The 13,895-nt window shown below is 53.1% G+C and overlaps 3 pseudogenes and 7 gene segments (V, D, J or C); 4 read left to right on the forward strand and 6 right to left on the reverse strand.

Annotated features, from left to right (window-relative positions):
- Positions 1-1,150: 1,150 nt before the first annotated feature.
- Positions 1,151-1,570, reverse strand: LOC130263257 (immunoglobulin heavy variable 3-23-like). The segment is given in 1 exon segment: positions 1,151-1,570. A coding segment is annotated over 1 exon segment (420 nt).
- Positions 1,571-1,665: 95 nt separating this feature from the next.
- LOC130263258 (Ig heavy chain V region 914-like) lies at positions 1,666-2,392 on the forward strand. The segment is given in 3 exon segments: positions 1,666-1,720; positions 1,810-2,133; positions 2,274-2,392. Coding segments are annotated over 3 exon segments (498 nt in total).
- A 99-nt stretch (positions 2,393-2,491) lies between these two features.
- LOC130263259 (immunoglobulin heavy variable 3-23-like) lies at positions 2,492-2,969 on the reverse strand (annotated as a pseudogene).
- Positions 2,970-3,936: 967 nt separating this feature from the next.
- Positions 3,937-4,501, reverse strand: LOC130263261 (Ig heavy chain V region 6.96-like; annotated as a pseudogene).
- Positions 4,502-4,527: 26 nt separating this feature from the next.
- Positions 4,528-6,185, forward strand: LOC130263262 (Ig heavy chain V region 6.96-like; annotated as a pseudogene).
- Positions 6,186-6,815: 630 nt separating this feature from the next.
- LOC130263263 (Ig heavy chain V region 914-like) lies at positions 6,816-7,316 on the forward strand. The segment is given in 2 exon segments: positions 6,816-6,879; positions 6,955-7,316. Coding segments are annotated over 2 exon segments (426 nt in total).
- Positions 7,317-7,607: 291 nt separating this feature from the next.
- LOC130263264 (Ig heavy chain V region 914-like) lies at positions 7,608-9,783 on the reverse strand. The segment is given in 3 exon segments: positions 7,608-7,699; positions 9,028-9,369; positions 9,669-9,783. Coding segments are annotated over 3 exon segments (549 nt in total).
- A 354-nt stretch (positions 9,784-10,137) lies between these two features.
- On the reverse strand, positions 10,138-10,563 carry LOC130263265 (Ig heavy chain V region 914-like; the record flags this gene model as incomplete). The annotated part of the segment is given in 1 exon segment: positions 10,138-10,563. A coding segment is annotated over 1 exon segment (426 nt), but the record flags the coding sequence as incomplete, so codon positions are not given.
- Positions 10,564-11,549: 986 nt separating this feature from the next.
- On the forward strand, positions 11,550-12,174 carry LOC130263266 (Ig heavy chain V region 6.96-like). The segment is given in 3 exon segments: positions 11,550-11,604; positions 11,694-12,032; positions 12,143-12,174. Coding segments are annotated over 3 exon segments (426 nt in total).
- Positions 12,175-12,302: 128 nt separating this feature from the next.
- Positions 12,303-13,882, reverse strand: LOC130263267 (Ig heavy chain V region 6.96-like). The segment is given in 3 exon segments: positions 12,303-12,334; positions 12,511-12,852; positions 13,786-13,882. Coding segments are annotated over 3 exon segments (471 nt in total).
- Positions 13,883-13,895: the final 13 nt, after the last annotated feature.

The following is a 13,895-nucleotide window of genomic DNA, read 5'->3' on the forward strand; positions in this document are numbered from 1 at the left end:
GATCACTAATTAATTAATTAATGGCACACCTCTGTCTGCCCCTGATCCATTGAGTGCTCAATTAATGGCAATTATTAATCCTGCTATTAACCCAAATCTGTTAATTAATTAATAGCAACCTGCAAGGGCTTTATTAATGATTTATTTGACTGTTAATTACCCTGCAATTAACCCTGATTTTTAATTAATTAGTGTCACACCTTTGCCTGGTCATTCTCCAATTATTGCCCAATTAATGGTGGTTAATAACACTGCAATTAACCCCGATTTTTAATTAATTAATGGCACAACTCCAGCAGTTTCTGCTTCATTGGTTACCCAATTAATGGCCCGTTAATAACCCTGTAATTAACTGCGATCATTAAGTAATTAATGGCAAAATTCTGTCTGCACTTTGTCCATTGATTGCCCAATTAATGATGGTTAATAACCCTGATTATTAATTAATTAATCCTACAATTGTGTCTGCCCCCACTCCACTGATTGCCCAATTAATGGGGATTAATAACCTCTCAATTAACTGCGATCATTAATTAATTAATGGCACAAATCTAACTGGAATTTTCCATTGATTGCCCAATTAACAGCGGTTAATAACCCCGCAATCAACCCCAATTTTTAATTAATTAATAGCACAAGTCTGCCTGGGTTTCTCCATTGATTGCCCAATTAATGGGGATTAATAACTTCGCAATTAATAGAAATTTTTAATTAATTAATGGCACAGGCCTTACTGGATTTCTCCATTGATTGCCCAATTAATGGGGATTAATAACTCCGCAATTAATAGAAATTTTTAATTAATTAATGGCACAAGTCTAACTGGAATTTCTGCATTGATTGCCCAATTAACGACGGTTAATAACTCTGCAATTAACTCCAATTCTTAATTAATTAATGGCACAAGTCTAACTAGAATTTCTGCGTTGATTGCCCAATTGATAACTTCGAATTAACCCCAATTTTTAATTAATTAATGGCACAAGTCTGCCTGGAATTTCTCCATTGATTGCCCAGTTAATGACGGTTACTAAACCGGTCCTTAGCACTGGGACCAAAGTTGAGCTTTGATTCTATTTTATTTTTTTTGAATCTATTTTTTATGAAGATCCCATTAGGACTTTATTGGAGAAATTTGCCCTAAAAATAACTAAATAAACGAGATCAAGGATTGGAGATTTTGGGAAGGGTCTGGGGACGTTTGGGGACAGGTGGGGACGCAACCAAAGCTGCCAACATCATCCACAGCAGCAATGCCAGCACAACAACTGTCCACAGATTTGGCACAGAAATAGACACCAGAATCCTCCTCCTTGAGGTTGTTCATGGTCAGTGTCACCGAGCTCTGCCCGTTGTCCCTGGAGATGGAGACCCGGCCCTGGAGCGCTGCCCCGTAGAAGGTGTGACCTCCATCGCCGCTGATCAGCGCCACCAACTCCAGCCCCTTCCCGGGGCTCTGGCGGATCCATCTCATCTCAGAACTCCCAAAATTGAATCCAGACACGAGGCAGAGCAGAGTCAGGGACCCCCCGGGGGGCTGGAGGTCCCCCCCGGACTCCAACAGGGTCATGGCTGCTTCATCCCATCCCCAAATCTTCACCAAATCTGCCCCAAACATTTATGGTTTATCTCAAATCTGCTCCAGATATCCTGCCCATCCCGGCCATGGCCTCGAGCTCCCTCCCGCTCCTCGCCCTCCTGGCCCTGCTGGCCCTGCCAGGTGGGTCCCGGGCGCCTCCGCAGCGCCACGCCCACCCCGGGCCACGCCCGGATCCGGCGCCTCATCCCCATCTCCCCTTGTTCCCGCAGGGCTCCGGGCGGCCGTGACCCTGCTGGAGTCCGGGGGGGACCTCCAGCCCCCCGGGGGGTCCCTGACTCTGCTCTGCCGCGCCTCTGGATTTGATTTTGGGAGTGTCGCCATGTACTGGATCCGCCAGAGCCCCGGGAAGGGACTGGAATCTGTAGCACGGATCACCAGCCGTGGTGGCCTCACCTTCTACGCGCCATCAGTGCAGGGCCGGTTCATGATCTCCAGGGACAACGGGCAGAGCTCGGTGACGCTGACCATGAACAACCTCAAGGTCGAGGATTCCGGCACCTATTTCTGTGCCAAATCTGCCTATAGTAGTTACGGTGCTGTTCCTGCAGCTGCTGTTTATGGTTCTGGCCTTGTCTCCAACACCCAGGCCCCAGCTTTCAGCAGACCTTTCTGCAAACCCCAGACCATGACCCAGTTCTGTCCCTTTGTCCCAAATCTCTCCCGTTGGCACCAGCGCCGCCTGTCGAGCCCCAACCCCCAGATGAGCTTGACCCAAACTCGACTCTTGGCTCTGAATCTCAGACGCGGCTCCCAAAAGTTCCGAAACAGCCGAGATTTGGGGCCACGGTTTGAGGTTTGGGTCAGAGCCTGTGAATTTGGGCACAAAGTGGGGATTTGGGGAGAAAGTGGCAGAATTTTGGGGCAGAACCATCTGGGGGTTTGGAACCAGGGTCAGGAGTTGGCTTTGGTGCAAATGGGGCAGATCTGGGGAAAAGGGTCATGATTGAGTCAAGGGCTGAGGGCTGGGAAAGGGTCTGGGGACATTTGGGGCCAGCCTGGGATGTGGTGATGGTGATTGGGCCAAAACCACCAATAGCATGAACAGACCCAGCAGCACAACCACCAACATCACATTTGGCACAGAAACAGGTTCCAGAATCCTCGTCCTTGAGGTTGTTCATGGTCAGCGTCACCGAGCTCTGCCCGTTGTCCCTGGAGATCCTGAACCGGCCCTTGACGGCGCGTAGTCGGTGTAACCACCACTGCTCCAGATCCCTGAGACGTATTCCAGCGCCTTCCCGGGGCTCTGCCGGATCCAGAACATGGCGAAACTACCGAAATTGAACCCAGACCCACGGCAGAGCAGAGTCAGGGACCCCCCAGGGAGCTGGAGGTCCCCCCCGGACTCCAGCACGGTCACGGCCACATGGACAAGAAATGAACACAAATATCACAATAAACACTTTGTAACTATGGGTGGGTTGAGAGTCTTTAATTCTGCATCACCAGGAGCCCCCAGAGCGCCACGCCCACCCCGGGCCACGCCCGGATCCGGCGCCTCATCCCCATCTCCCCTTGTTCCCGCAGGGCTCCGGGCGGCCGTGACCCTGCTGGAGTCCGGGGGGGACCTCCAGCCCCCCGGGACATCGATGGCCCTGGTTTGTCGCGCCTCCGGATTCGATTTCGGGAGTCACTGGATGGCCTGGATCCGTCAGAGCCCCGGGAAGGGATTGGATTTTGTTGCCGGGATAAATCCCAATGGTGGCAGCACCTACTACTCACCGTCGGTCAAGGGCCGGGTCTCGATCTCCAGGGACAACGGGCAGAGCTCGGTGACGCTGACCATGAACAACCTCAAGGACGAGGATTCCGGTGCCTATTTCTGTGCCAAACATGCTGCTGGTGGTTCTGGTTGGGCTGTTGCCGCTTATGTTGATGGTTCTGTCCCCATCCCTCTCACTGTGTCCCCACCCGTCCCCAAATGTCCCCAGACCCTTCCCCCCAATCCCAACCTTTGACTCCAACCCTGAACATGGACCCTGAGCCATCAGCCCTGGGCCCAAGGTTGAGCTTTACTGTGAAGGTTTTAGAAACGAATTTGGGATCAAGATCTGAGTGTTGTGGTTTGGGGTAAAATGGACAAAGCGTTGGAGGAACGGGCAAGAGTTGGGTCAAAGCTCGGGGTGGGCAGGAAAGGTCAGGGGGGTCAGGGCATTACTGGGGGGCGGAACCAGCACCAGCATAACCAGCATTGTCACCATGGTGCCATTTGGCACAGAAATTGGCACCAAAATCCTCGTCTGGGCGATCCTGGGAGCGGCAAGGGGGTTGGGAGTTTGGTATTGATCATTTTTGTCCTGGGGACCGCTCAAACTGTTAAATAGAGAATTTTATTGTCAATTCTCTGTGAGGAAATATTTTGTTAAATCAGTGGGGGGATGAACGGCTCCAGTCAGTCTCAATCTGTTGGAATCAGTTTCATAGAGGGGCCCAACGGAGTGAGGTCGTCCCAAATTTCCCCAGAACCAAAACAAATAAAGGGGTGAAGGGAGGAAGGGTCTGAGGCACGGAGAAAGGTGGAGATTGGACATGGGGCCAGAACCACCAAGGTCATCACCAGCAGCCCAATCAGCAGCAGCAGCAGCACAACCAGAACTGTAACATCTGGCACAGAAATAGGAACCAGAATCCTCGTCCTTGAGGTTGTTCATGGTCAGCGTCACCGAGCTCTGCCCGTTGTCCCTGGAGATCCTGAACCGGCCCTGCACTGACGGCGCGTAGAAGGTGAGGCCACCACCGTAGCTGATCCCTGCGAGCCATTCCAGCGCCTTCCCGGGTCTCTGGCGGATCCAGTACATGTCGTGGTTTCCAAAATTGAACCCAGAGGCGCGGCAGAGCAGAGTCAGGGACCCCCCGGGGGGGCTGGAGGTCCCCCCCGGACTCCAGCAGGGTCACGGCCGCCCGGAGCCCTGCGGGAACAAGGGGAGATGGGGATGAGGCGCCGGATCCGGGCGTGGCCCGGGGTGGGCGTGGCGCTGCGGAGGCGCCCGGGACCCACCTGGCAGGGCCAGCAGGGCCAGGAGGGCGAGGAGCGGGAGGGAGCTCGAGGCCATGGCCGGGATGTGCCAGGTCGAGGTCCCCCGGAGGGTTTGGGGGTTGTTAACGGGCGTTTATTTTGCAATCAATGGGGTAGAGAGAGGGAATTAATTAATGAATGGATTGGTGTTAATTGTGGTGTTTTGGATTGTAAAGAACAAGAAACCTCTGGTTGAGTGTGAGAGCTGAAACGGGGGGTGTGGGACTCCAGACTCGCTCTTTGAATTGCTTTTTATTTTATCCTGTTAACTCAGCAATTTATTTATTATTTAAATTGCTGTTTATTGTACCCAGATGATTCAGCAATTCACAGACCGTGGGTGACCGAGCCCGACCTGCAGATTTTCAGCCACAGCTGTGGAGTCGTCTGAAAAATAATAAAACAACACCAGTAGCGAATAGTAAACAAAACTTAGGAAAATGTTGAAAACAAAATCAAATAAAAGCAATAAATCCCTCAAGCCTGTATATTTACATAACCGGACATTTAAAAACTGCAGAAAATAATGAAAATAACTGCAATTAAACAGAAATGAATGAAATGAACCCAAACTCTCCTGCCTCAGCTTTCTCGTTTTAGGGCCAGAACCGCCCCTTTGAGGCTTCCTGAAAAAGCCACAAAAAGGCCCAAAATGGCTTCAAATTTCAGGTTTTGTTTTCACTGCAGGTGCAGCAGCCGGCACCTGCTGGGGACAGAAATTAGTGCAGTTAATTAGAGTTATTTGTGCTGATAATTAAAAACCACTCAAAAAAACCCCCCCTATATTAATGGGAATAATTGAATCTATTGTTTTATTTGTTTCGGTTAGATTTTTATGCATTTAATTGTATTACATCAGGTCTAATAATTATCAGTACACAGGGTTATAATTAAAGTGAATTGGGGTTAATGATTATCATCATTAGGGTGGACAAATGAATAAATTTGGGTTCAACTTCAGTTTAACCCCAACACGCCTGGATCCGGCGCCTCATCCCCATCTCCCCTTGTTCCCGCAGGGCTCCGGGCGGCCGTGATCCTGCTGGAGTCCGGGGGGAACCTCCAGCCCCCCGAGGGGTCCCTGACTCAGCTCTGCTGAGGGTCTGGATTCGATTTCGGGAATTACGGCATATACTGGATCCGCCAGAGCCCCGGGAAGGCGCTGGAATACGTTGCAGGAATCCACAGCAATGGTGCCAACACCGACTACGCGCCGTCAGTCAAGGGCCGGTTCACGATCTCCAGGGACAACGGGCAGAGCTCAGTGACACTGACCATGAACAACCTCAAGGACGAGGATTCCGGCGCCTATTTCTGTGCCAGATGTTTCTCTACTAGTTGGGCTGAGAGTGCTGGTTATGGTGACAATGCCAGCTCTCGTCCCAGGCACACGTTGCTGTGTCCCCAAATGTCCCAAATCTTTCCCTGAAATCCCAACCGTTCATCCCATCCTAGACCTTCTCCCCCAAACTCCTCCATCAGTGCCTGAACTCTCAACTTTCCCCCTGAAATTTCAACGTTCCTCCCGAATTTCCAGCAGCTCTCCTGGCCCCTGATTGGCCGAGCTGAAACGGAGCTGATGCCGGCAAATGCGGTTCGGTCCCGGATCTGGGGCCAGGGTGGAGCCTTTGCCAAAATTCCTGAATTTCTGCGTTTTTGAGATGAGACTTGGGGCAGAACCAGGAGAGGATCTGGGGTCACTGGTGACCATTGGTGGAAACAGGGGCGCCTGGAGACAATGGGTCAGGGTTGGGTCAAGGGCTGAGGGTGTGGGGTGAGGGTTTGGGGACATGTGGGGACAGCGGAGAACAACAAATGCATTTCGGAAACTGCTGACATTACCATTAACGTGATAATCACAACTAGAACCAGCACATTTGGCACAGAAATAGGCGCCGGAATCCTCGTCCTTGAGGTTGTTCATGGTCAGCGCCACCGAGCTCTGCCCGTTGTCCCTGGAGATCCTGAACCAGCCCCGCAGCGAAGGCGCGTACCAGGTACGGGCTCCACTGGTGCGAAACCTGGCAATGAATTCCAGACGCTTCCCGGGGCTCTGGCGAATCCAACTCACCTCATTACTCTCGAAATTGAACCCAGACCCGCGGCAGAGCAGAGTCAGGGACCCCCCGGGGGGCTGGAGGTCCCCCCCGGACTCCAGCAGGGTCACGGCCGCCCGGAGCCCTGCGGGAACAAGGGGAGATGGGGATGAGGCGCCGGATCCGGGCGTGGCCCGGGGAGGGCGTGGCGCTGCAGGGGGCTCCTGGTGATGCAGAATTAAAGACTCTCAAACCATCTAGGGTTAAAAAGTGTTTATTGTGATATTTGTGTTTCTTTCTGCTCCGGGAGGCCGTGACCCTGCTGGAGTCCGGGGGGGACCTCCAGCCCCCCGGGGGGTCCCTGACTCTGCTCTGCCGCGGGTCTGGATTCGATTTCGGACAATTTGGGATGGGCTGGATGCGCCAGAGCCCCGGGAAGGGGCTGGAATTTGTTGCAAGGATCAACACTGGTGGCAGCACCGACTACGCGCCCTCAGTCAAGGGCCGGTTCAGGATCTCCAGGGACAACGGGCAGAGCTCGGTGATGCTGACCATGAACAACCTCAAGGACGAGGATTCCGGTGTCTATTTCTGTGCCAAATCTGCTGGTGCTAGTGGTGCTACTGTTGGTGCTTATGCTGCCGTTGCCAGTGGTGTCCCCTGACCCATCTTTGAGTCCCCAGATGTCCCCAAATGTCCCCAGGCCCCTCCCCCAGAGCTCCACCCCAGCTCTGTCACCGTCGCTCGCCCGTGTCACATGCACACACACATGAACAGAATCAAGATGGCCGCCCCTTCATTCTGCGCCTTCTCCAGTTCATTCACTCTTCACAATGCGCCGTCTCCACTCACTGCCGGCACCACAATCACTCATTGCATTAATTAGTGCAGAGCAATTAGTGTCGGTGTCTCTGGCCATAGTTCCACAGAAGGTTAATCAGGCGCGGATCCACGATTACCCATTGCCGTCATTTCGGTTCGTTTCCCTGCCAAGACCCCAATCAATGTGGTGGTTCAGATTTGCCAATTCCAACGCTCTCGTTTCTGCTGTGGGATTGGATCAGGAGCAAAAGCAAGCCAGGCCTGAAACATGGAGGTTGGAAAGAAATCTGCACTAAAACCAGAAAGAAATAATAAATCCAGGTGCAATCCATGGGGCAGGAGCAGGAGGAGGTGTGACATTAATTAGTTGACAGATGGAGACTAATTGTGGGTTTTGGGGTTCAGCCCAAATTCACGGCGTCTCCTCCTTCTCCTCCCATGTGGAACCTGAGTCCTGCTACACCGACCTTGGTGTCTCCTCCCTGTTCTTTTTGTTCTTCCTCAAGGGAAATCAGTGGTTTGAGCTTCTCCCATCCCCATCTCCCCTTGTTCCCGCAGGGCTCTGGGGACCTCCAGCCCCCCTGGGGGGGTCCCTGACTCTGCTCTGCCGCGGGTCTGGGTTCAATTTCGGAGAATCTGGGGTGGGCTGGTACCGCCAGAGCCCCGGGAAGGGGCTGGAATTTGTCGCGAGTATGGACAAGGGTGGCAGAACATTCTACGCGCCATCAGTCAAGGGCCGGGTCACGATCTCCAGGGACAACGGGCAGAGCTCGGTGACGCTGACCATGAACAACCTCAAGGACGAGGATTCCGGCGCCTATTTCTGTGCCAGGGGTTCTGATGGCAGTTGGCTTGGTGGTGCTCATATTGCTGGTTATGGTGGTGAGATTGGTATTTTCTGTTCCGGCCACGTCTCTGGTCGTCAGACTCAGATGTTCCTTGATCCTTCCCCCAACCCTCAGCCCTTGACCCAATCCTGACCCTTTGTTCCCAATCTCCCCTGTTTACACGAATGGTCACTATTGGCCCCAAATCCTCTCTTGGTTCTGCCCCACATCTCAACCATCAGCCCCAAACCTTCACCTGTGGCCTCCAGCTCCGACCTTCCTCTCCAAAAATGCCATTTTTGCCCCAAATCCCGTACAGGAAATGCAGGGGTTAAACTGAGGCTCCTTTCCTCAACTCCGGCCCACAGAGAAATCCCAAACGGAGATTTCCCCACAGAGCTCAAACCCACGTAAATCCAACGGTAAATACACAGAAATTCAGGGATTTCGGCAAAGGCTCCAGCCCAGCCCCAGATCCGGCACTGAACCACTGCTCCCGGTGTCGGCTCCGTGTCAGCTCAGCCAATCAGGGGTCAGGGGAACCAGAGGAGATCTGGGAGAAACTGGGATGAAAGTTGAGAGTTGGGGTGAGGATGGGGGGTTTGGGGGAGAATATTAAGTATGGGATAAAGAAATGGGATTTGGGGGAAAAATTCTGGGATTTTGTTGAAAGGAGGAAATCCAATGAAAGGGGAGCGGGGCTATGACTGGCATCATTATCACAACCAAGAACAGCAGAAGCAGCAGACCAACCACTGCTGTAATATTTGGCGCAGAAATAGGCGCCGGAATCCTCGTCCTTGAGGTTGTTCATGGTCAGCGTCACCGAGCTCTGCCCATTGTCCCTGGAGATCCTGAACCGGCCCCGCACTGACGGCACGTAGTAGGTGTTGGCACCATTGCTGGTGATATCTGCGAGCCATTCCAGCGCCTTCCTTGGTCTTTGGCGGTACCAGCCCATCCCAAAACTTCCAAAATCAAATCCAGACCCGCGGCAGAGCAGAGTCAGGGACCCCCCGGGGGGCTGGAGGTCCCCCCCGGACTCCAGCAGGGTCACGGCCGCCCGGAGCCCTGCGGGAACAAGGGGAGATGGGGATGAGGTGCCAGATCCAAGCGTGGCCTGGGGTGAGCGTGGCGCTGTGGAGGCACCTGGTGATGCAGAATTTAAGACTCTCAACCCACCTACAGTTCCAAAGTGTTTATTGTGATATTTGTGTTTATTTCAGCTTCGGGTGTCCGTGACCATGCTGGAGTCCAGGGGGGACCTCCAGCCCCCCGGGGGGTCCCTGACTCTGCTGTGCCGTGGGTGGGTTCAATTTCGGTGATTATGGAATGTTTTGGATACTCCAGAGCCCCGGGTTGGGCACTGGAATGAGTTGCAGAAATCAGCAACACTGGTGGCAGCACGGTGTACGCGCCGTCAGTCAAGGGCCGGTTCAGGATCTCCAGGGACAACGGGCAGAGGTCGGTGACACTGACCATGAACAACCTCAAGGACAAGGATTCTGGAGTTTATTTCTGTGCCAGGTGTTTTGGCAGTGGTCGTTATGGTTTGGATGGCGGTGCTGGTATCGGTGCTGGTTACGGTATTGACGCTGGTGCTGCTCCCAAGCCCCCATTGCTCAGTTCACAAATGTGCCAAAATTCCCACATTCTGCCCCCAGATCCCAACCATTGACCCCAAACTTGAACACTGACCCCGGGTCCTCAGCCTTGGGCCAAATTTGAGCTTGGAATCTCTTGGAATTTGTTGGAATCTCTTGGAATCTCTTTCCTAGATGGATCCATATTGGAGGGATTCTCCCTTATTCTCCGAAAACCAAAAGAAATAAAACTTCAAGGGCTGAGGTGTGGGGAAAGGTTCTGGCGATATTTGGGGACAGCCGGGGATGCGGAGATGGTGATTGGGCCAAAACCATCAATACCATGAGCACCACCAGCACCACAACCACTGTAAGCACATCTGGCACAGAAATAGGCGCCGGAATCCTCGTCCTTGAGGTTGTTCTTGGTCAGCGTCACCGAGCTCTGCCCGTTGTCCCTGGAGATCCTGAACCGGCCCTTGACTGATGGAGCGTACCAGGTGTTGCCACCATTGCTGTAGATCCCTGCAACGTATTCCAGGCCCTTCCTGGGGCTCTGGCGGATCCAGTACATGTCGTGGTTCCCAAAATTGAACCCAGACCCTCGGCAGAGCAGAGTCAGGGACCCCCCGGTGGGCTGGAGTTCCCCCCCGGACTCCAGCAGGGTCACGGCCGCCCGGAGCCCTGCGGGAACAAGGGGAGATGGGGATGAGGCGCCGGATCCGGGCGTGTTGAGGTTAAACTGAGTTTGAAACCAAATATATTCAATTTTCCACCCTAATGATGATAATCATTAATCCCAATTCACTTTAATTATAGCCCTGTGTACTGATAATTACTAGCCCAGATGTAATACCGTTAAATGCAAAAAAATCAAAATGAAACAAATAAAACAATAGATTAAATTATTCCCATTAATATAGAGGGGGTTTTTTGAGTGGTCTTTAATTATCAGCACAAATAACTCCAATTACCTGCACTAATTTCTGTCCCCAGCAGGTGCCGGCAGCTGCAGCTGCAGTGAAAGCAACACCCGAAATTTGGAGCCATTTTGGGCGTTTTTGTGGCTTTTTCAGGAAGTCCTCAAAGCGGCAGCTCTGGCCCTAAAAAAAGAAGAACTTGAGCCAGGCGTGTTTGGGTTCATTTCATTAATTTCTCATTATTTATCCTTCATTTCAGTATTTTCTGTGATATTCAGATACTGCTTTTAGTCTATTTTCAAGATTTTGATAATTATTGATCTTATTGCATTTCATTTTCATTATTATCTTTAATTTTGGTTACTATTCACAACTGCTGTTTTTTTATTACTTTTCAGACAACCACACAGCTGTGGCAGAAATTCTGCAGGTCGGGGTTGGTCACCCACTGTCTGTGAATTGCAGAATCATCTCATTGCAATAAACAGCATTTTAAATAATAAATCAATTTCTGAATTATCTGGACACAATAAAAGCAATTCAAAGAGCGAGTCTGGAGTCCCACACCCCTCGTTTCAGCTCTCATACTCCACCAGAGGTTTCTGGTGCTTTAATATCCAAAACACCACAATTTACACAAATCCATTCATTAATTAATTCCCTCACTCTGCCCCATTGATTGCCAAATAAACGCCCATTAACAACCCCCAAACCCTTCAGGACCCCAACCCGGCACATCCTGGCCATGGCCTCGAGCTCCCTCCTGCTCCTGGCCCTGCTGGCCCTGCTGGCCCTGCCAGGTGGGTCCCGGGCGCCTCCGCAGCGCCACGCCCACCCCGGGCCACGCCCGGATCCGGCGCCTCATCCCCATCTCCCCTTGTTCCCGCAGGGCTCCGGGCGGCCGTGACCCTGCTGGAGTCCGGGGGGGACCTCCAGCCCCCCGGGGGGTCCCTGACTCTGCTCTGCCGCGCCTCTGGGTTCAATTTTGGAAACCACGACATGTTCTGGATCCGCCAGAGCCCCGGGAAGTCACTGGAATGGATTGCAGGGATCAGCTACGGTGGTGGCCTCACCTTCTACGCGCCGTCAGTGCAGGGCCGGTTCAGGATCTCCAGGGACAACGGGCAGAGCTCGGTGACGCTGACCATGAACAACCTCAAGGACGAGGATTCCGGTGCCTATTTCTGTGCCAAATGTGTTGGTGCTTATTGTGATTACGAGGCTTATGGTAATGTTGGCAGTTTCAGAAATGCCTTTGTTGTTCCCTGCTGTCCCCACGTCCCCAAACCCTGACCCCAACACTCAGCCCTTGACCCAACCCTGACCCATTGTCTTCAGTCGCCCCTGTTTCCACCAATGGTCACCAGTGACCCCAAATCCTCACCTGGTTCTGCTCCAAGTCTCATCTCAAAAACGCAGAAATTCAGGGATTTTGGGAAAGGCTCCAGCCCAGCCCCAGATCCGGCACCGAACCGCTTTTGCCGGCATCAGCTCCGTTTCAGCTCGGCCAATCAGGGGCCAGGAGAGCAGCTGGAATTTCGGGAGAACCAGTGAAATTTCAGAGGGAAAGTCGGGAGTTCAGGCACTGATGGAGGAGTTTGGGGGAGAAGGTCAAGTATGGGATAAACGGTTGGGATTTCAGGGAAAGATTTGGGACATTTGGGGACACAGCAACGTGTGCCTGGGATGAGAGCTGGCATTGTCACCATAACCAGCACTCTCAGCCCAACTAGTAGAGAAACATCTGGCACAGAAATAGGCTCCAGAATCCTCGTCCTTGAGGTTGTTCATGGTCAGCGTCACCGAGCTCTGCCCGTTGTCCCTGGAGATCCTGAACTGGCCCTTGACTGATGGCGCGTAGTAGGTGTTGGCACCATTGCTGTAGATCCCTGCAACGTATTCCAGCGCCTTCCCGGGGCTCTGGCGGATCCAGTACATGCTGTAATTCCCGAAATTGAACCCAGACCCGCGGCAGAGCAGAGTCAGGGACCCCCTGGGGGGCTGGAGGTCCCCCCCGGACTCCAGCAGGGTCACGGCCACCCGGAGCCCTGCGGGAACAAGGGGAGATGGGGATGAGGCGCCGGATCCGAGCGTGGCCCGGGGTGGGCGTGGCGCTCTCGGGGCTCCTGGTGATGCAGAATTAAGGACTCTGTACCCACCTATAGTTACAAACTGTTTATTGTGATATTTGTGCTTATTTCAGCTCCGGGCGGCCGTGACCCTGCTGGAGTCCGGGGGGGACCTCCAGCCCCCCGGGGGGTCCCTGACTCTGCTCTGCCGTGGGTCTGGGTTCAATTTTGGGAGTTACTACATGAGCTGGCTTCGACAAACACCTGGGAATGCACTGGAATGGGTCGCGGGGATCCACAGCAGTGGTGGTTACACCTGGTACGCGCCGTCGGTGCAGGGCCGGTTCAGGATCTCCAGGGACAACGGGCAGAGCTCGGTGACGCTGACCATGAACAACCTCAAGGACGAGGATTCTGGTGCCTATTTCTGTGCCAAAGATGCCGGTGGCAGTGGTGGTTGGGCTGATGGTAATCATGTGGATGGGTTTGACCCCATTTCTATCTCCACATCTCCACCTGCCCCAAATCTCCACAGACTCTTCCCCCAAATCCCAACCCTTGACCCCAACTGTGAACACTGAGCCCAAGTCTCTAGCACTCTGCCTAAAGTTGAGCTTCAGCTCAAAGATTTGATGAACAAAGTTGGAATCCAGGTCCGAGTGTTGAGCTTTGGGGTGAAGGCATCAAAGTTTTGGACAAATGGCCAAGAGCTGGGTCAAGGTTTGGGATTGGCAGAAAAGGTCAGGGGGTGCCAGAGCATCAGTGAGGGGACAGAAACAGCATCAGCAGCAGCACCAGCATAATCATTCTGCCATTTGGCACAGAAATAGGCGCCGGAATCCTCGTCCTTGAGGTTGTTCATGGTCAATGTCACCGAGCTCTGCCCGTTGTCCCTGGAGATCCTGAACCGGCCCTTGACTGACGGCGCGTACCAGGTGCTGCCACCATTGCTGTTGATACTCGCGACGTATTCCAGCGCCTTCCCGGGGCTCTGGCGGGTCCAGTGCATGGCGAAACTCCCA

This window comes from Oenanthe melanoleuca, chromosome 25, assembly GCF_029582105.1.
Source record: "Oenanthe melanoleuca isolate GR-GAL-2019-014 chromosome 25, OMel1.0, whole genome shotgun sequence".
Taxonomy (NCBI): Eukaryota; Metazoa; Chordata; class Aves; order Passeriformes; family Muscicapidae; genus Oenanthe; species Oenanthe melanoleuca.